Consider the following 22682-nt stretch of genomic DNA (forward strand, 5'->3'; position numbering starts at 1 on the left):
CGCGCTTTTACAATCACAACGAAATGGCACGGCACCATTCGTCTCATTTTTAACTATTATTATTTAGTGTGTACGAAAGAGTGAGGACGCTTTTTGACACACTTGCTAATAACAGCTACTGAACACGAGAAACAATGCAAATGACAGTGACGGAGTGTGGATTTTTTATTTATTTTTTGTTTTTAATGGGAAAAAAATGTTACCGGACAGCAAAGCGCCCATAACATTTTTTACTCCAAATGTGCTAAGGAATAGCTGGTTAAAGTTTGTCGGGTTAGTGCCGATACATCCTGTATATGGTTCACTCGATCGTGCCACGTCTTCCTAAGGCTTCCCTGACTTTAAAACCATTTACTTTGTCGTCTCCGTGGTCGAGCAGTAAGTGAGGCTCTCGTCTAGCAAGTCGAAGGACGCGGTTTCAAATTCCGGCGAGCACAAGTTAATTTTTGTTGTTTCACAATAATATACACAGAATTCAAACGTTGCTTCAAATCAGAGGTTCCCAAAGTGGTCTATATAGACCCCCAGGGGTCGATATCGGCTTGCTGGGGGTCTATGTCAGCGAGAAAAAATTTTGGGGGTCCACGAGATTCAAATGGGGGTACATACGAGTGGACCCCCATTTACTTCAAGTCAACATTTAGGAGTTCCGTAAATGACACAATAGACCTAACGCAGATATAATAGACTGAGAAATTACTTATTTGATATTTGTATTTTTATATTTCGTGAAGTTGTTTATTGAGGTTTATAAATAGAGTCTACGTTCCTTTTCTCGTCAGAATTAATATATTCAAGCAAAACATTGCACATTGGAAGCCGCGAATTTTCCTAGTTCCCCGACTTGTTTTCGAATCGGATATCATGTGACAAGAAGAACTGACCGGAATAAGCACTGACAAAGAACTTAAGGGGCAGTTCTGTAGGGCCAGCTACAGAAAGAAACTCCCGTTGCTTATCCTGCTCCATTTTCATTTGGTGTAATACTTCACAAGGGTGCCCCTGTCTGCACAATGTAAAGACAGAGGAACTATACCGCCACCCGGTTGTTGGACAGGCAAGGGAAGGGAATCTTTTTACGAAAAAAAATAAATGATTATCACATGGGACGTTAATAGTTTTAGGGAAATTCAAAAGAACCTCTGCTTTAAATGGCTTTAGCCGTGTTTCCTTCCCCTCCCCACTAACTTCTTCCTTACAAGATACCCCATATAGGGATGCCATAGTCTCACTGGCTGGGAGCAGTTAGAACTCTTGTGCGGTATTCGCATTAAATTATTATTTAAAGAATATTATTTATTAACTTGGCGTTATTGAGGATTTAGCGCCCGGTTTCGCACACGTCTTTTTGCCTGAGAATTTGTGAATACATCGAACGCCTTTTACAATAAATTGGCAGTTCTTTTCTCTCTTTATGCTAGCCTAGACTCGTGAAAAATCACGGGATCAGAATTTAAAAAATTAAAATGGTTACAACCAACTGCTTGGTAGGCAACTATATTGAACGGCACATAATATTTCAAGAACGGCGGCATGTATTCATTTATGCACTGAGAATAATAATAACAATTCATTTTTGTTTTGTTTGACTCCTCCAGCATTTTAGGGTCATATATGACCGGGCGTCCATATTTTATATGGTCATATATGACCGGGCGTCCATATTTTATAAGGTCATATATGACCGGGTGTCCATATTTTATAGGGTCATATATGACCGGGCGTCCATATTTTATAGCGTCATATATGACCGGGCGTCCATATTTTATAAGGTCATATATGACCGGGTGTCCATATTTTATATGGTCATATATGACCGGGCGTCCATATTTTATAAGGTCATATATGACCGGGTGTCCATATTTTATAGGGTCATATATGACCGGGCGTCCATATTTTATAGCGTCATATATGACCGGGCGTCCATATTTTATAGCGTCATATATGACCGGGCGTCCATATTTTATAGCGTCATATATGACCGGGCGTCCATATTTTATAGCGTCATATATGACCGGGCGTCCATATTTTATAGCGTCATATATGACCGGGCGTCCATATGTTATAGCGTCATATATGACCGGGCGTCCATATTTTAGTGGGTCATATATGACCGGGCGTCCATATTTTATAGCGTCATATATGACCGGGCGTCCATATTTTATAGCGTCATATATGACCGGGCGTCCATATGTTATAGCGTCATATATGACCGGGCGTCCATATTTTAGTGGGTCATATATGACCGGGCGTCCATATTTTAGTGGGTCATATATGATCGGGCGTCCATATTTTATAGCGTCATATATGACCGGGCGTCCATATTTTAGTGGGTCATATATGACCGGGCGTCCATATTTTATAGCGTCATATATGACCGGGCGTCCATATGTTATTGCGTCATATATGACCGGGCGTCCATATTTTAGTGGGTCATATATAACCGGGCGTCCATATTTTAGTGGGTCATATATGACCGGGCGTCCATATTTTATAGCGTCATATATGACCGGGCGTCCATATTTTATAGCGTCATATATGACCGGGCGTCCATATGTTATAGCGTCATATATGACCGGGCGTCCATATTTTAGTGGGTCATATATGACCGGGCGTCCATATTTTAGTGGGTCATATATGACCAGGCGTCCATATTTTATAGCGTCATATATGACCGGGCGTCCATATTTTATAGCGTCATATATGACCGGGCGTCCATATTTTATAGCGTCATATATGACCGGGCGTCCATATTTTATAGCGTCATATATGACCGGGCGTCCATATGTTATAGCGTCAGATATGACCGGGCGTCCACATATTAGTGGGTCATATATGACCGGGCGTCCATATTTTAGTGGGTCATATATGACCAGGCGTCCATATTTTATAGCGTCATATATGACCGGGCGTCCATATTTTATAGCGTCATATATGACCGGGCGTCCATATTTTATAGCGTCATATATGACCGGGCGTCCATATTTTATAGCGTCATATATGACCGGGCGTCCATATTTTATAGCGTCATATATGACCGGGCGTCCTTATTTTATAGGGTCCTATATGACCGGGCGACCATATTTTATAGGGTCATATATGACCGGGCGTCCATATTTTATAAAAATATTTTAATCTTTTTTTCTACCATTCGGAAAAATGTTAATTTTTTGACATTAGAAAAAGTATGCCATTGATAAAATCATAAATATTGCCAAAATGAATAATAAATCATATTTCGCGTCGCCATTGTAACAATCAGTTCAACTACAAAGTAATTGGATCACAAACAGACCGCACGTCAAATTTCGCTCTTCTGAAATCACCTTAATTAAACTATACAATACACAGTTATCCAAGCAATTCACCGGTAAACGTGTTCCTAAAAACCAATAAAGTGAATTTTCTACTTTAGTGAACTATAAAAATTCGGTTTTACTCTCATTTTAAGTGTTTTAATATTTTGTGTTGTGACAGAAGTGTTGTTGCCTAAAACAAAAAATCATCATTATCGGATTCACCAAATAATAACAAGAGTGAGCAAGTTAATATTACTCTTAGTTGTCGAGTAGCTGTAACCGGTTCGTGGTCTAGTGGTTAGAACGCTCGGATAGCTACCAGTCTATATTGCATTCGCCCAGACATCCGAAGGACCCCGGAACGATCCCAACTGCCGCCAAAGATTTTTATTTTTATATTATTTATTTTTCCTTGTGCACAACTGAAATTAATAACAAGAAAGAGAACGGGATACCATTACTCAGACGCAAGACAAAAATAAATCGAACTACAATGAATTGTGAAGCCTGCTTGAACATTATCTCCAAAAATGACCATGCACTTACGTGCGCCATCTGCAACATTGCCTTTCATATTAACTGCCTAAATATCTCTGATACCAGCTTTAAAAAAATGGCATCTAAAAATAAACAAACATGGAAATGCCCAAAATGTAAAAGCCGGCCGAGCTCACCTGCTCCGTCGGCCTCAACATTAGGTTCAGAAGCCGATATATTATTTGATCGCCTCACTAAACATTTTGACAACAAAATAAGTGAAATGAAAAAACTGTTTGAGGTAGAAATCAGCGATCTTAAGAAAAGCACTAACTTTATTTGCAACCAGTATGATGACCTGATCACACGCTTTAAAGATTTGGAGGAGGGCCTCAAAGGTATAAAATTATTAAAAGAAGAGAATGAAAAAAAAAACACAAGAATCTCATCCCTGGAAAGCCGTCTTGCAGATCTAGAGCAAGTGAAGCTCTCCGACAGCTTGGAAATGGCGGGCGTGGAATTGCGGCCGGGAGAACAAGCCTCGGAAGCAGTACTTCGAGTAGCCAACTCACTGGGACTGCCCTTGCAACCACAAGATATACGCATGGTGACCAGGACTCAAGATCGAAGACAAAACACCCCAGACAAACTCCACATCACCTTCTATAATCAAAAAACAAGGGAATCTATGCTCTCAAAAAAAAATGCGGCCAAAACCATAGACTCAAATTCTCCCATTTTCATCAGCGAGGTGCTCTCACCGTACTTTAAGGAACTTCTGTGGAAAACTAAGCAGACGGCTAAAGAAACCCACTACCAATACGTGTGGTTTAAATCAAATAAATTGCTTGTCCGCAAAGCAACTGGCGATAAAATCTTCCAAATAAAACACGAAAATGACCTAAAAAAAATGGGGAAACAAACTTAGACGACTTATCCACCTAAAGTAAATTAAATACATTGCTAATAATTTAATATGGCCGAATTACTAAATACTATCCACTCAACTAGCACTCACTCACATTATTCAACCAATAATACAAAACTATGCGATTCAATATTTAGCACCCCAGGCACCCTTACTCTATTAAACCAAAACATAAGATCCCTTAACAAAAACTACGACGAACTAGACATACTCTTGTCTTCCTTTAAAATAGACTTCAATATTATTATACTAACAGAATGCTGGATCCCAACCTCTTTTACTGTAAAACACAAAAATAACTACTCCTCATATTTCACAACAAAATACCAAAACCAAAATGATGGAGTTGTCGTTTACATAAAAGATAATCTTAACGTATCTGTCTCAGAATTCACCCTAGAAAACTCAAATTGTTTACAAATAATCGCTGACCCAGATACGTGCATACTCGCTATTTACAGATCACCTTCATCACACAACATTACGCCCTTTCTAACAGCTCTCGACACTCATATAAAAAAAATTACCCACTTCAAAAACATCATCGTAACTGGTGACCTCAACATAAATATACTTCCACAAGGCCATCCCCAGAATATCGAATACCAACTGATGCTCCTGGAACATGGCATAATAAGCGCCATCAACACTCCAACCAGAGTTACCAGAGACTCGGAATCATGCTTAGACCACATAATGATCAAATCCAAAAACAAATTCTGTAGCGTAGTATTTGAATCCACAATCACAGACCACTACACAACAATGATAGGACTGACCACACAGACATTGAACCCAACAATTCAAAACAATATCACAAAATTTGAAACTGACTACGTGAACCTAAAAAAATGCCTAGAAAAACAAACGTGGGAACACCTTAAAAAAATTAACAACACTGAAGAAGCCTGGAATTACTTAATAACATACCTACAAACGCTCATCACTCAAAACACCACAAAAACATTCAAATCTTTCACGCACCGCAAAATAAGACTAAAAAAATGGATTACTCAAAGCATAATAAATTGCATTAAAAAACGGGATAAACTACACAAACAAGTCACACGCAACCCAAATGATACTTTTCTGAACTCTTTCTATAAAAGGTACAGAAATACTTGTTCTCTAATTATACGAAAAGCCAAAGAATTGTATTACAGAAACAAACTGATTACTGCTAACTTTGACCCGAAAAGCGTTTGGTCTATTCTGAGGGAAAGTACAAATACACAAAAAAACAAAGATGATGAAATAAAAAAAATACTTATCAACGACGAAGAAGTCGACTTCCACAAAAATCCTACACTTATCCTTAATTACATAAACAGACATTACACAAATATCGGAGCAAGCCTAGCCGAAAATATAAAACAAAAGTCGTCTAGTAACGATAATCAAGAACCTCAAAAAATTCCGACTCAGTGCAAACACAAAAATAGTGTCAGTCTTTTCAAATTACATAGAGTAACTCTGGAAGACACCAAAAAATTAATACATTCCCTAAAGAATAACACAACATCAGGTCCTGACGGAATAGACTCTAAAACAATAATAACACTAAGCGAACAACTACTTACTCCACTAACATACGTTATTAATCTTAGCCTGAAAGAAGGAATTTTTCCGAGCATCCTAAAAAAGGGTCTGGTTATTCCTATTCATAAATCAGGACCTAAAAATAGTGTAAACAACTTTAGACCCATTACACTATTAAACACGTTGTCAAAAATTCTTGAAAAAGCAATAAAAGAACAGCTGCAACATTATCTGGAAAACATGCAAATACTCTCAGTTAACCAACACGGCTTTAGAAAAAATAGGAATACAGAAAACGCAATTGCCACTGTAACCGAGTTTATTACACATAATTTAGATGCCAAAAAAAAAGTAATTTCAATCTATTTGGACTTATCTAAAGCCTTCGATACAATTTCGCACAAACAACTTTTCAAGAAGCTAAAAAACATTGGCATTAATGGAGTAGAATTGGAATTAATGAAAAGTTTCATGTCTGACAGAACACAACAAGTCAAAATTGACAACAAGACAAGTGAACCACTTTTAATCACGTACGGAGTCCCACAGGGGAGTGTACTTGGCCCACTAATATTCCTCATATACATTAACGAATTATGTGACATTGAAATTGATGGTAAAATCGTGACCTTCGCTGACGATACAGTTCTTCTGTGTCAAGCAGCCACATGGAAAGATTTATTCACAACAGCTGAAAAAAGTTTGTCAATTGTCATAAAATGGCTAAACAGAAATACTCTTACCGTTAACACAGTCAAAACAAAATACATCACACATAGTATAACACAAAGAGGTCAACCTCCTTCTAACTTGAACTTGTTTTTGCATGACTGTAAACAAACATCATCCTATTGCCTATGCGAACACATCGAAAGGGTAAAACAAATAAAATACCTAGGAGTTATTATTGATACACACTTACAATGGACTGAACACATTAATTTTATCACGAATAAACTAAAACGAGTCTTGCACCTAATAAAATCCATCAAAAACATTTTTCCACTAACAATACTCAGATCAATATATTTTGCACTGTGTCAATCCATTGCCACTTATGGAATATTAGCTTGGGGAAGCGCTACAAACATAACAATTGACCCAATTCAAAAAGTTCAGAAGGCAATAATAAAACTCATACTGCAAGTACCATTCTACACAGACTCAAACAAAATTTTCAAAACTCTAGACGTCATGTCAATAAGACAACTTTACGCCAAAACTGCTCTCCTACATCTCATCCATAATAATCTTCATATTACAAATCAACCAAAAGCCATAATAAAAACCAGGTCATCAACAAATAAAACACTGAACATTCCGATAACACACACCACACACGGACAAAGACACTTTCAATACTACGCAACCAAACTTTTTAACAGTATGCCCATTACTTTGAAACAACTAATGACTACAAATACATCTACAAACTTTCTCAAAAAACATATCGTAGCCTGGATAAAAAATCAAGATATTCACTTTATTCAAAAGATTATAATTCCAAACCAAACATAACCAAAATATGATAAATAAAATTAAATATTATACACGTTCTTTAAGAATTATCCAAAAATTACATACACGCACATATATATGTGTGTTTTCATGTTTCAATATGTCTGTGAAAAAAATAAAATAAATAAATAACTTTCTACCACAACACATAAATACCTGTCACACTTAATCACAAACACGTAAACACCTCAGCACAGGTTCTCCTAGTGAGGTGTTCACGTAACATACAATATCAACCACACACAGTTTTACCTACATCAACCTATGTTCTTTATTTTTTATACCTATTTTTCTGTACTACAATATAAACCACTGTAAAAAATTGTAAAATGTGTATTCAAGAATAGACATAAATAAATAAATAAATAAATAAAAATAAACTTTAAAAAATAATTCCCCAAACAAAATTTGTTTACGATTGGAGTAAAAAATTGAGTAAAAATGTGTTAACGTTTTTGACAACATTTTTCATGTTTATTTTATTACAAATTATTATAAGCATTTATTACTCGCCTGAAATATCTATATAAATTGAATATTTATCTATATTAGTATCTTTATTTTTATCTCGACGCCATCTAGAGGGAAATTCAGCACTAACAAAGCCATTGTTACAAAAATAAAGTTGGTTGTTTACAGGTGGAAAAAATATAAAAAGCAATAATTGTCGATTGAAGTACTAGTACATATTGAACTATTTGGCTTGTTGGAAATAAGCCGATGTGGCTCAGTGGTCCAGAGCACCTGACCGGACATCAGAAGGCGCGGGTTCAATTCGGGAGATATTTTCAATTTGTATAGATATTTCAGGCGACTAATTATTGCTTATAATAATTTGTTATCCTTTGTGCTATGCATAAAAAACCTTGCCTTATAAACATTACTTTATCATTAAGGCGAAGCTTAATGCCAAATCACTATTTTGATTAATCTTTATAACGAATTGGTGTACATTATGAAAACCAAAAAATATGCTTTAGATAAATTGAAGGTTTTCCTATCGTTTCGCTTGAGTAGAATACAAATAAAATAAAAATACTCAATAAAAAATATAAATGCAAACTACTAAAAAAATATTTTTTCAATAGAAATGTATGAACGCATAAAGGAAACAACTTTTAAAAAATACAGTTTTATAGCTAAGAATATCTGTGACAGTTTCACTTGATTAACTTTTTTGCTTTCTTATAAAATTATTTACAAAATAAATAATAACCAGTTTTTTGCTTGAAATCGAACGTTTCTAGACTCTGTTTTTCAAGCGATTTGTATGCCTATTACCTACAATATAAGGTATACCAAGTATATACACATTTTGGCTTGTAGCTTCCTCTTAAAAAATAATAAAATGTTGTTATTTAGAAATAGTAATGTTTATTTTAAATGCATATTTAAAATTCATTTTCATTTTAATTGCATGAAAATTAGAAAATCAGATGTATATAGCGCATTTGAGATTTGCGTAATATTTAAGACACGTTTATTAGTAAAGCCCTCAGAATGCTATGTAAGCAGAACTGAAATGATAGTGTTATATGTTTAATTTTAATATTTGTTTTTTTTCTTTATACTGAAATACAAAAAAAAATGCAAAGAATTATAATAATTTCCATTTAAAAAAAAAAATATCTCCTTAAGGGCGCTGTACAATTTTTACTTAGTAGGCTTTATCTTATCGTGTACAAACAATCATGTCGAACCTTCCCAAACTTATTCACTGCTGGGAATACAGCTAGATGCAAATATAAACTGGAAAGAACATGTATCTAAAGTTGTTGCAAAAATCAGTAGCTTTTCTTTTGTTCTAGGCACCCTTAAAAATATCTTAAACATCGAGTCAGTAATCACCGCATACTATGGATACGTATAGTCAATGATAAAATACGGAATAGTTTTTTGGGGAAACTCAGTAAACGCCAAAGATGTTTTTATCATCCAAAAGAGGTGCCTACGAAAAATTACAAACTTCTAGTGACGGACATATACAGGGTGTATCGGCACGTACCCGACAAACTTTAACCAGCTATTACTTAGCACATTTGGAGTAAAAAATGTTATGGGCACTTTGCTGTCCGGTAACATTTTTTTTTTTAATAAAAAAATTATCATTCATATTTTCACCACATGTCATCACTGTTTTATCCTTTGTCAAAGTTTGAAAACCCATCTGGCAATATTTTATTCGAGTTTCGTTGAATAATGCACGCGTGTACCTATATTGGCGCACTTTTACAATTACAACGAAATAGCACGGCACCATTCGTCTCATTTTTAACTATTATTATTTAGTGTGTACGAAAGAGCGAGGACGCTTTTTGACACAATTGCTAATAACAGCTGTTGAACGCGAGAAACAACGCAAATGTTTTTTTTTGTTTTTAATGGAAAAAAAATGTTACCGGACAGCAAAGTGCCCATAACATTTTTTACTCCAAATGTGCTCAGGAATAGCTGGTTAAAGTTTGTAGGGTACGTGCCGATACACCCTGTATACACACACGCGTAATTTAACTCTCGTAAAGGTTATATATCGTATAAATATGTATATGTGTTTTACAGTGTTTTAATCAATGTTGCAGGCATAATTACTCATGATTATGTTACATATGTATGTATACAAAAACTAATAAAAAAAATAAAAAACGTAAAAAAAAAAAAAAATATATATACAGGGTGTATCGGCACTAACCCGACAAACTTTAACCAGCTATTCCTTAGCACATTTGGAGTAAAAAATGTTATGGGCACTTTGCTGTCCGGTAGCATTTTTTTTTCAATTAAAAACAAAAAAATTTAAAATTTCCACACTACATCACTGTCATTGGCATTGCGTTTCTTGTTAAACAGCTGTTATAAGCAAGTATGTCAAAAAGTGTCTTCGCTCTTTCGCACACACTAAATAATAATAGTTAAAAATGAGACGAATGGTGCCGTGCTATTTCGTTGTGACTGTAAACGTGCGCCAATATAGGTACACACGTGCATTATTCAACGGAATTCGAATAAAATATTTGCCAGATGGGTTTTCAAACATTGTCAAAGGATAAAACAGTGGTGACATGTGGTGAAAATATGAATAATAAAATTTTTATTAAAAAAAAACGTTACCGGACAGCAAAGTGCACATAAGATTTTTTACTCCAAATATGCTAAGGAATAGCTGGTTAAAGTTTGTCGGGTACGTGCCGATACACCCTGTATATATATATAATGAAGTTATGCCTGTTAGTACGATCATCTCCAGAAAAGTTCCCACAAAAAAACCCAACACATAAATTCTCGTTTTCTCGTTTCCCGCAAAGAATGTGTTAAATTGATTTTAATCTGTTTTTTGTGCTTGTTGTATATGTATAATAATTCAATGTCTGTATTGGGAATATTCCAAAGCATGTATGTATTGTTTGATGGGCAGACATGAATTAACCTGTACAGATGTCCGTAGGCCTGAGCCGCCGGGGGGCCGCCGCCCTGGAGGAGCCGGCCGCCTGGAAAGGCGCCGTGGCGGCCGCCGCCCAGGCCGCCCAGCAGGCCGCCGCCGCCGCCAGCCAGCAGCAGCCCCCGTCCGAGGGGGCCGGGCTCCTCGCGCAGGCCGCGGCGCCCTACGGCAGCCCGGCGGCCGCCTACAGCCCGGCGCCCAGCGGGGCCAGTACGCCGGGCCCCCCGCCCCAGCAGCAGCCCTACCACCAGCCCTTCGGCCGTCCCGCTAGTGGTGAGCACACTCAAACAACACAACTTCATTCAATACATACACTTGATCATCAGCATCAGCGAAAGAAAGTATTGTAAGCCGAACTGCCGCACAGTGGGCCGAAAATATTCACTAGAATCACTGACTTCAAAAACGTAAATACCCTTAGAACTCTTTACTGCTCCTTGGTTCGCCCCCATCTTGAATATGCTTGTGTTATTTGGTCTCCTTTTTATGCTGTTCACATTCGACGCATTGAATCTGTTCAACGTCGGTTCTTAAGAGGGATTGCTAGGAGGCTAGGTTTAGAAAAAGGCAAATACTCATATGATGAAATTGAACTAACTCTAAACCTCTCTCCTTTGGAAGTCCGTCGGGAAAGAAATGACCTCATTTGCTTCTTCAAAATTATAAATGGTATTATTGATTCACCTACTCTACTGCAACTCATTCCCTTCAATATCCCCTCGCACAGACTCAGAAATAATGAACTGCTCTTCCTCAAACATCATTCGACAAATTATGGATATTATTCACCATTGTCCAGAATGTGTAGACTGGTCAACTCAAGTCAAAACCTTAACTTTTTTGGGATAAGTCTGAATGATTTTTGCCAGTCGCTAAACAAGTGACGGAATATTATAAGTGTCCTGTGGTCCTGACCCACGGCGTATTCTTGACTTGATTCGACTTGTCACTTTATTTTCTTATATTATATCTGCCATATGTCTTTGCCTTCATGTACCTTTGTCTACTCCTGTATTTTTATTTTTACTTTATTCGTGTTATTATTTTGTAATTTGGACGATGTCCGTTAATAAAAAAATAAAATCGCCTTTCATAGACATAGAGCCTTGAATTTTCAATGGTATTTTTTTTGGCTAGAAATGGATTCTGCTGATCATTCATATGCTATAAAATTTCGAAGCAATTGCGTGTACAAATAAAGGAGTTATCATTTTTTTAAGAAAAATTGTATGGCACTGACATTAAAAAATTAAATTTAAAGCAGCTTTATCAATCTTAGTTAAACAGGGTAATATTTCTCACTAAACATCTTTTCACATTAGGTAAATTGATTATAGTAATAAATAAATATTGTTTTTTTCTTTGGTGTGCCTCTAAAATTTCTTGATTTGATAGGTGTACCTTGAACACAAAAAGTTTGCGGAACACTGGTGTAAACAAGGACAGGACAATGAACCAACTGGATGGAATTTCTCCACTGGATGGTGTCTGACCGTCACACAGTGGGCTGAAAATCGCCTTTCATAGACATAGAGACTTGAATTTTCAATGGTATTTTTTTTGGCTAGAAATGGATTCTGCTGATTATTACTATGCTATAAAATTTCGTATGAAGCAATACAATATTTTATTTACACTGCAAGCCTACTTACATGTAAAGCTTTTAAGCATTAAAATGAATCATCAACATTAATAAGTGTTTTTTTCAAATTTGAAGATTTAAAATTAAAAAAAATCGCAAGTTGCGCCACAATACGAAGTATGTCAAAAAATACAAATAAATAGTGGTATATCTGTGTGTAAGGATATAATGGCCAACCTTATGATTCCAGAGATAGCCTCATTTTTAATGTCAGTGCCATACAATGCAGCAGAATCCATTTCTAGCCAAAAAAATACCCTTGAAAATTCAAGTCTCTATGTCTATGAAAGGCGATATTCAGCCCACTGTGCGGTACACCAGTGTGCCGCGGCACACGCTTTGCGGAACACTGGTTTACACCATGACAATGCGCCCGGAGCTGGAACAAAACAGTATTGAACTATCCTCTTGTGTTTCCTGCATTAAAGATGGTCATCCGTGTTGCTTTCAGCTCGTCGCAATGATAACCAGATTTTAGGTTAGGGCGCTACGCAACTCTGTGCGTGATGTGCGCGTGATCCCCTCTCACTCTGTCAGTCTGTTACCCCCCAGGCGGGCAGCCGTACGGGCCGCCGCCCCCGCACTACGGAGGGGGCTACCCGCCCCACGGGGGCCCCAGCCCGCACCCCCAGCAGCACGGACAGCCGCCGCAGCAGCAGCACGGGCCCCCGCATCACCAGTTCGCGATGCCGCCCTTCGGACAGCCTGGACACGGGCCCCCGCACGGACATCCCCACCTGCTGCCACCACCCCCACAAGACCGAATGGTGGATCGGATGGTTGACCAGGGGTAAGTCAACTAACTTAACATAGTATAGTGTACCTAAATATCTTCACAATAAGGAAGTTGAGTCCATTTTTTTTTTAAATATATTTGATAAACCCACAGACATAGGAATTAATAGACGAGAAGATAAAGGCGAGGGGTAAAATCAACTGTTGAAGAACGAAGGGAGTGAAGATGACTGTGATTCGTCAATAAATCAATCTGACAGTAAATAGGCATCTCGCATTATAATATCACCATTTACTTCTTAAAAGTAAAATCTGCTTTGAATGAATAGACATTTTTACATGGGAGCGCAAATTACTTGCCACGTTATGAACAAATTTGCGAAGTCCAAATTCGGCAAAAAAATTCGGTTGCATTCTCAGAGTCGAATATTTCGTTTAAGTATTTAGTTAAGACACTTTTATAAATGTTCATAATTTACTTCCCAGCAACCAACCAGCTTTGTGATTCGCGTCCAGACGTTTCTCGATGTGATAGTAACAACTGATTCATATTATACGATGTGAATATGCTTAAAATAAAATAAAATAATGCTTATATATGGAATGTAATACGACAATTGGGTTTATTCTCTTTTTTCGCATCTATTTTTACCAGTTTTCATAGTACAAGTAAACATTTTGCCGTGTTATTTCGTAAAATGAACCGATGATGCCTCGACCATAGTTCGCACAAGAATGATGACGTCACGTTTTCAAATATCACTTGAGGCCATACGCGAGCCCAGCCGGCTCAATGGAACCGGTATGGGGAGTGGGGATAATACGCTTTTAATCACTTAGGGCAGGTCTACTAATATTCATATGTCTATGGATAAACCCAAATAAACGTTTGGCCTATACACCTCTCTCATCTAAACCGACCATCTCTCATGTAATGGAAAGAGATGCACCATAGGTGTTCCGTTGTACGTACAAGTCACGACACATGTGACGTCAGAATTCTTTCGACCAATCGTGGAGCGTATACACTCTATTGCTATTGAATGCTTTTTCAAGAACGTTTAACTAATTCTAAGAATAATAATATAGAAATATATTTATATATTTAGAATCGATATTTTTTGATCTACATGAACATATTATAAGTCAAAATATTTTTCACTCAACTTCCTTATTGTATTATTGACTGACCGGTGCTTCGGTTAAGAGGAAGCTACAAGCCAAAAATGTGTAAATTCTTGGTATACCTTATATTGTAGGTAATAGGCATTCAAATCACTTGACAAACGGAGTCTAGAAACGTTCGATTTCAAGCACAAAACCTGTTTTTATTTATTTTGTAAATAATTTTATAAGAAAGCAAAAAAGTTATTCAAGTGAAATTGTCACAGATAATCTTAGCTATAATGCTGTATTTTTTAAAGTTGTTTACTTTACGCGTTCATACATCTCTATTGAATAAATATTTTTTATAGGAGTTTACATTTATATTTTTTATTTAGTAATTTAATTTTTCATTTGTCTTTTACTGAACGATAGGAAAACCTTCAATTTAATATGTTTTGGGCATGAAAAAATCACAGTGTATCTTTAAATGCAAGTAAATCATTTGTCTAGAGATTTTTTGCTGTATTTCAAACGAGTCGTGTTTTATCAAATATTTACACCATTTTCGCTTAATTATTACCATTTTTTTTATATTAACGCTCTCAATCTGACATTCGTATTAAGAGGAAGCTACAAGCCAAAAATGTGTATATTCTTTGTATACCTTATATTGTAGGTAATAGGCATTAAAATCGCTTGACAAACCGAGTCTAAAAACGTTCGATGTCAAGCAAAAAACTGTTTTTTTATTTATTTTCTAAATATTTTTATAAGAAAGCAAATAAGTTAATCAAGTGAAACTGTCACAAATAATCTAAGCTATAATACTGTATTTTTTAAAAGTTGTTTCCTTTACGCGTTCATACATTTCTATTGAAAAAATATTTTTTTTTGTTGTTTACATTTATATTTTTTATTACGTAATTAATATTTTTATTTGTATTCTACTCAAGCGAAACGATAGGAAAACCTTCAATTTGTCTAAAGCATATTTTTTGGTTTTCATAATGTACACCGATTCGTTATAAAGATTAATCAAAATAGTATATAAATTTGGATTGTTTTTCAAAATGTATTCATTTAATTTTGCATAGTGAAAGATTCTCTCAATTGGCTGGCGCTATGGTGAAAGACCAACCACCATTCAGAATTTAAACGTTACTTGAAATGGCTTTAGCCATGTTTGGTGACCAGATCTGAATAGCTAGCTACTTTCCCACCTTCCTTTTCCCCATATCCTCAACACATCCAATTAAGGATGCCATAGTTGTTTGGAAGCAGTTGGGACTCTTGTGCTATTTCAAATATTTTTTCCTAGTTTATTTTTCCTCTCCCCTCGTGAAAGTTCGCCTATCTGTTAAGTTTAAAAAAAAAATGAACACGTTTTTCGTTGTACCAGTGTTAATAGATCAATTAGAATATCATTTTTATCTTAAATATGTTTGTCGGTCTATCCACTCCGCCTACCCCTGCGGAGAAACGGTGTGACGTTTAGTTAGATAGTTAAAATTATACGTTAAAACACTACTAAACTTCATTTTTGACAAAAAAAAAATTTCAACATACAAAAAATAACACCAACAGACCAGTTAGACAAGCGTACAAAGAAAACATAAAAACTCCGACAGTAAATTCAAGCTTTGGATAAAGACACTACCAATACCATGTTATAAAAGCTTTCAACAGTGTAAAACTTGAAATTAAAATTGAGGAAAGTAAAAATAAATTCACACACAAAATTACAAAATGGATTAAAGAACAAAAAAAGACAATATTACCAAAATGTCATAGCATAAAATAAAAATAAAACTTACACGTAACACACAAAACTAATATAAACACACAAGATTATATTTTAAATGTATTATTTTCTCTTTAAATGTATTATGTAGATTATATTTTCATATTATAAAATGAAGGCCTCAGCACTGGCAAGCCACCCAGTGAGGCCAACATTACTGGAAAACTGTGAAATGTAAAAATTATTGTACCAAATAAAAAATAAAAAAAATAGTTTCACTTTTAAATTCAACGCACTTATAATAATACACAGCCGAACATTTGTCAATCTCTTATAATATAGCTACACTTGTATGATAGCCACCCCCTCCCCATCCCCTGTTAACATCCCCCCACCTCCCCACGTCCTCTGCATGCCCCCACGGGGTCCCCGCTCGAGTAAGGCAGCTACAGAGAATTGATTTTTCATTTGCATAAGAACTACCGCTGGAAACACTGGTAACTCGTGGATTCAATTAGATTAAAAATTTAATAGGAATCATTTGATGACGCATCTAACATACTTACGTACATCCAAATTTAGGAGAAAAGTTACTGATATAAAAAACTAACTGATGTGTACCCGGAGTTCTTGGGGGTTATCCTATAATTTTTAAGATACCCAATTCCGTAGTACAGGATTTTCCAATAAGAGGTGTTATTTTGATATTCAATCGTAAAAGATCAAATGGTTTCGTTGCTTGTGTGGCACGCAGCGTCGTCTTGTTGAAAGTAAACGTTGTCCAGATCAATACCATCCAATTCCGGCCATAAAAAATCATCAATCATCTCTCGATAGCGCAATCCATTCACCGTAACTGTTGCTCCAGCCTCAGTTTCGAAAAATAAGGTCCAATGACTCCGCCGGATCATAAACCGCACCAAACAGTCACACGTTGAGAATAGAGAGGCTTTTCAACAATAAGTTTTGGGTTTTCCGAGCCCCAGATGCGACAATTTTGTTTGTTGACGAAGCCACCGAGGTGGAAATGGGCCTCATCACTCAAGATGATTTGCATTTGATTCACTCAAGTGAATTTTAATAATTTCAATGCGTTGTTGAAGCGTGTATCGTTCCATTTTTATTAATGGCGCAGTTTCTACTTGTCAAATGTCAAAAAATGACAGCTTCAAAAGTAACATCTACCGAAATAGCGGGCTTTTCAAAAATAACACCTCTTATTGGAAAACCCTGTACATCATTTTGGTGTATCTCATAAGGTTTAGCCAGCGTTAACAATGTAAGCGCCCAAAAATATAATTTTTACCATTTTGATTACAAAACATCTACTTTTCTCTACTTTCTGTAAATATAATATGCATGTATTATATATGTAAACCTTCGGGATGAAATTTTCTAAATGATAGTGAAAACCATATCAAAATCAGTTGCGTAGTTTAGAAGAACTAAGCGCACAAACACACGGACACGGATAGTGACTTTATTTTATGCTATTATTGCAGACCCTTGACGAATGGAATTTTTTATCTTACGTGTACTTAAAAATCCTAATATTTTCGCATTTCGTCATTATATATAACTAGCCTACGTGTACCCGGCGTAGCTCGGGGTTGTGAATGCTTTGAATTTAAGTTTACTGTTAACTCTTTAAGTTCCAAAAAAAAGTTATTTTCAAGATAATATCTATACATTTGTTATTCCCTCTATAGAAAAACATCGCAAAGTAAGCTCCGAAAATGCATGAAAAAATTCACAGTGTATCTTTAAATGCAACTAAAACATTTGTCGATAGATTTTTGCTCTATTTGAAACGAGTCTATCTCTATCATATATCTTCATATCCCCCTTTCAAACCATCTTTGAACGCTTCCTATGGGATCTCTCTTGAAACATTTGAGATTTTTCGTAATACGTTCATCAGAAATAATTAAAACAAACCCCGCGGAAAGATCGATTTTCTAGGCCTGCTAGGGCAAAGTCGACCGTAGGTCCATACATTACGAACACCGCGCGCCAAATATTGATTTTACACGACTTCATCACTTACGCCGTTAAGATTCCCACTTAAATTTAAAGATTTGATGAGGCAAACTCAATCGCAGATCTGTCCAATGCACCAGGGTGACGCATAGCATATTTTTGTACACGGTTGCTTCACTTACGTCGTTAAGATACTGGATTTATATTATTAATTTTCGGGAAATCGACAGTTTACATTTATTTCAGTTTGTACAAAAGTATTATGTTTTTTATTTTTGAATTACAAACAATACAAAACAAAATGAACCTTTGTCTGTCCAACTGGGAAGGATTCCCGTTTCAGGACAGCCAAATTGTGTATTTAGTACATAATATTCTAACAATGGAATGGCGATGCTGTCAAAACAAATTTTGAGAACATTGTTGATTGCATTCGAAGTGACAGGATGGTTTCTTTATCCTTGAAAGAATTGCAAAGATGTAATTTATTACAAGGATCAATTTGGATAACATTAGTAATTGCATTCAGAACAGATGAATGGTTTCTTTCGGGATATCACAAGTCTGAGATTCTTTCCAGGGCATTTTGGAGAACATTTACAATTGTATAGTTAGAATTTCCACATTTATAAATCAGTATAAGACATATGAATCCATATGTCTTATACTGATAACATATGTATAGCCAAAACCAATTATGGATTTCCTCCTGTGACTTCACCTCTACTGAGACAGAATATGAATTGAAAAAATTATACACAATACATTTATAGCCATGGAGAGAGGTTGTAGATATAAATCAAATCATAATAAACAATATAGACAACATTATTCACAAACTATCAGAGAAATAATCTTTTATGGACCTCTTGTATTTGTGTAAGTTCGCAACTGAAAATATCAACCTTGGATAATTCGCTTTGGAATTATTGCATAGTCTGTTCAGGCAAGAATTCTGCTTAGAGTTCGTTTTGCATTGATCCACCCTGAACAGGACAGTATATACAGAGAGAAGAATGAATTTGTTTAGTACGTTTTCTGATTAGTCCCGTTTGACTACGCCACTGGTCGGATTGTCTCCCCTCGGCACATTGAGGGGGTTATTAGCGTCGGGGGGTGTCTCTTCCCCCGGTGGGGTCGGGCCGGGAGGGGGGTTGGGGAGGTGCGCGCGCAGGCCGCAGCACGTGTTCTGGGATCATTACCGAGCCGTCATCGGAGATCGGACCCGTGACCCAACTTAATACACACTGGTGGGAGATATACTCGAGGTATCACCATTGGTGAAATATCACAACCTTTGGGGTTGCTGTGTGAGGGGTATTTTTGACAAGAGGATGGACTGATCATACCGGGTCCTTGAGAACACCCGTGTTGTATGAGGGAGGATAAAACAGAGGCCTGCAAATCGTTCCACAGCCGAGCTGTTAAACTTAAGAACGAATCGTAAAAGCGACCTGTTCTCATGTACATAAAATCAAACTTGTACAAAAGTTGACGATGTCACCGATGACGCTCGATGCATCTTCCATTGAAATACCGGTAAAACAACTTTAACCGTGTTAGGTCTGAATATCCAGATACCAGCCAACCATCCTCTTCTCTCTCTCCGTCCCTTCCCCACTACCTTCAGCCTCACAATACACCCCAATAATCAGGAATGCCATAGAACCACTGGCTTTCAGATTGTAACGAGCAGTTGGTACTCTTGTGCTGTATTCACATAGGAAGATAATTTTTTGGTTTTTTTGACTCGTTCAAAGTTTCTAAATCAATCGTGGAATTTAGATACTGTCATTTTAAAAATTGGAACTGATTGTGTCAAGAATTCAGACAAGCGATAAACTACTCAAACTTAGTACTGGTTGGTTTACAGAATTTGAAACTATTCATCAGTTTTGTGTAAGTCCTTTTCAAGTTCTGTTATTATCAAACTACTGTGAAAACGGCCCATGGTGAAATATTAACAGAACTTGAAATTCGATGAATTGTTCAAATTCTGCGATATGACCCGTCGTATACTATAATATATTAAGAGGAAGCTACAAGCCAAAAATGTGTATATTCTTGGTATACCTTATATTGTAGGTAATAGACATTAAAATCACTTGCCAAGCGGAGTCTAGAAACGTTCGATTTTAAGCAAAAAACTGGTTTTTATTTATTTTGTAAATAATTTTAAAAGAAAGCAAAAAAGTTAATCAAGTGAAACTGTCACATATAATTTTAGTTAAAAAGTTGTTTCCTTCACGCGTTCATACATTTCTATTGAAAAAATATTTTTTATTGAGTAATTTATTTTTTTATTTGTATTCTACTCAAGCGAAACGATAGGAAAACCTTCAATTTACCTAAAGCATATTTTTTGGTATTCATAATGTACACCAATTCGTTATAAAGATTAATCAAAATAGTGATTTGGCGTTAAGCCTTTAGAAAATTCGTCTCGACTAGCAATCGCCAAATTTAATTTGATGAATTTTTGTTATGTCACAACTTATTCATTCAAAGTAATATATATTATACTTGCGGCAAGTTCCAGACTGGAAGTTACTCTCAGTATCGCCATGGTGTAAGAACACCATTCAGAATTGTAATGTCGCTTGGAATGTCACTTTTCTCTTCCCCTCCCACAAAATACACAAATTGAGGATGCCATAGTCTCACTGGCTCCAGACGGCTGAGAGCAGTTCGGACTCTCGTGCTGTATTGACATTTAAAAAAATTGGAACTGATTTTTCGAGAATTTAGACCAACTATAGACGGATCCGCGCTAGTACATAATGTATCAATATTTGTCAAACCTAAAGTGTAACTTTAATATGACACGCAATATACAGCGCCCTTGAGGTGATTTTTCACAAAAACGGCGCTCTACAAATTATCCAATTATTATTATTATTATTGAAAAAGTCAGAGACGCTCGAAGAAGACATGGCACGAACAAGTGAATCGAATAAAAGCAGTATTGGGATGGGTGTTTCATATAATTTGAACAATTTATCAAAATTTAACGTTCATTTGCGAGTTCTGTGAATGTTCTATTCAAGTTCTGTTATCATATGATTATAGAAATCTTTCTACAGAAGCAACAAAACTACTTATCAACTCTTACGTAGTCTCACGTCTCGATTACTGCAACGGCATTTATGCCAGCCTTCCAAAATATCAAATTGACAAACTTCAATCAGTGTTTAATGCAGCAGCACGGCTCATAACCATATATAACACCTTCGTAACCTTCACTGGCTCAAGTGCCCTGAAAGAATCCAGTACAAACTGTGCTGGATGGTGTTTAAATCCATCAATGAAATGGCCCCACCCTACATCTCTGAACTATGCGTCCCGGAAAACACTGGTCTGAGGCAGTCAACTCTTAGATCAGCAACATCATCAGCTGTAGGCAGACTGATGGAACCTAAGCGCAAGCCAAATACTAAGTTTGGTGATCGCGCTTTCGGAGTATCTGGGCCGAAGGCTTGGAATAAACTCCCTCCGGAACTAAGATCCATAACAAGTCCAACAGAATTCAGGTCTAAACTAAAAACTTACCTTTTTAAGCTGTCATACCCTTAAATTAAATATACCATTCCTGAGAGAAAGTCCAGTTATATCAAATTTTTAAATTTTGTCCTAAATCCTGTATCTAAATTTCGCTAATAAACAATTAGTTAATGTTAATTAAGTGTTAATCTCAAGTGACCTACCAGGTAAGTATTGTCCTGTATATTATCTCCATATATAGTTAGTAATAACCAGAGATGTACTTTATTTCAAATAAATCCATTTCAAATGGAAATGCAAAATGCAAAATGGGTATTTTCCATTTTGCATTTTAAATGCTTTTCTAAAAACCATTTTGCATTTTAAATGCTTTTCTCAATGCATTTCCATTTTAAATGCTTTTTTGCAACATTATTCCTACTATCTCCACTCATCTTTTTTTCATAAGCCCCAAATATCAGTTGGTCGTCAACCTCGCTATGAGAGATAATTTACATTTGTCAAGTTGCTCCCTGGTAGGAGCCCTGGCAATTGAGTGATACCATTACAAAAAATACTGAACATGGGGCCATGACGCTGTAATATTAAATGTAAGATAGCAGTTTCTATGTTTTTACGTTGGCAACATTTGTCCCGCGCAAATTTTTTGTGCTTCATAATCCGTAGTCGTGGCATTTTTTGATTTACTATCATGTAATATGTTTGTTCTACATTGATGTCCATTATTAAATGACAAAACTGTTTGATTGACCTGAGAAACCATTTTGCATTTTCAATGC

General features: G+C 36.2%; 1 protein-coding gene across 5 annotated transcripts in view; it reads left to right on the forward strand.

The window, feature by feature from the left end:
* LOC149414156 (LIM domain-binding protein 2-like) overlaps positions 1 to 22682 on the forward strand; it is a 102162-nt gene that overhangs the window by 21025 nt on the left and 58455 nt on the right. For 2 of the 5 annotated variants that reach the window (XM_089644243.1, XM_089644244.1), the window contains exons 2-3: positions 11194 to 11470; positions 13377 to 13629. In XM_089644243.1, coding sequence (XP_089500369.1) covers positions 11194 to 11470; positions 13377 to 13629 — 530 coding nt within the window. The remainder of the gene's footprint in view (positions 1 to 11193; positions 11471 to 13376; positions 13630 to 22682) is intronic. The other 3 variants (XM_089644240.1, XM_089644242.1, XM_089644241.1) reach the window with 2 other exon arrangements.

This window comes from Hesperophylax consimilis, chromosome 20 (assembly GCF_061612785.1).
Source record: "Hesperophylax consimilis isolate HC1 chromosome 20, BYU_Hcon_1.0, whole genome shotgun sequence".
Classification (NCBI taxonomy): Eukaryota; Metazoa; Arthropoda; class Insecta; order Trichoptera; family Limnephilidae; genus Hesperophylax; species Hesperophylax consimilis.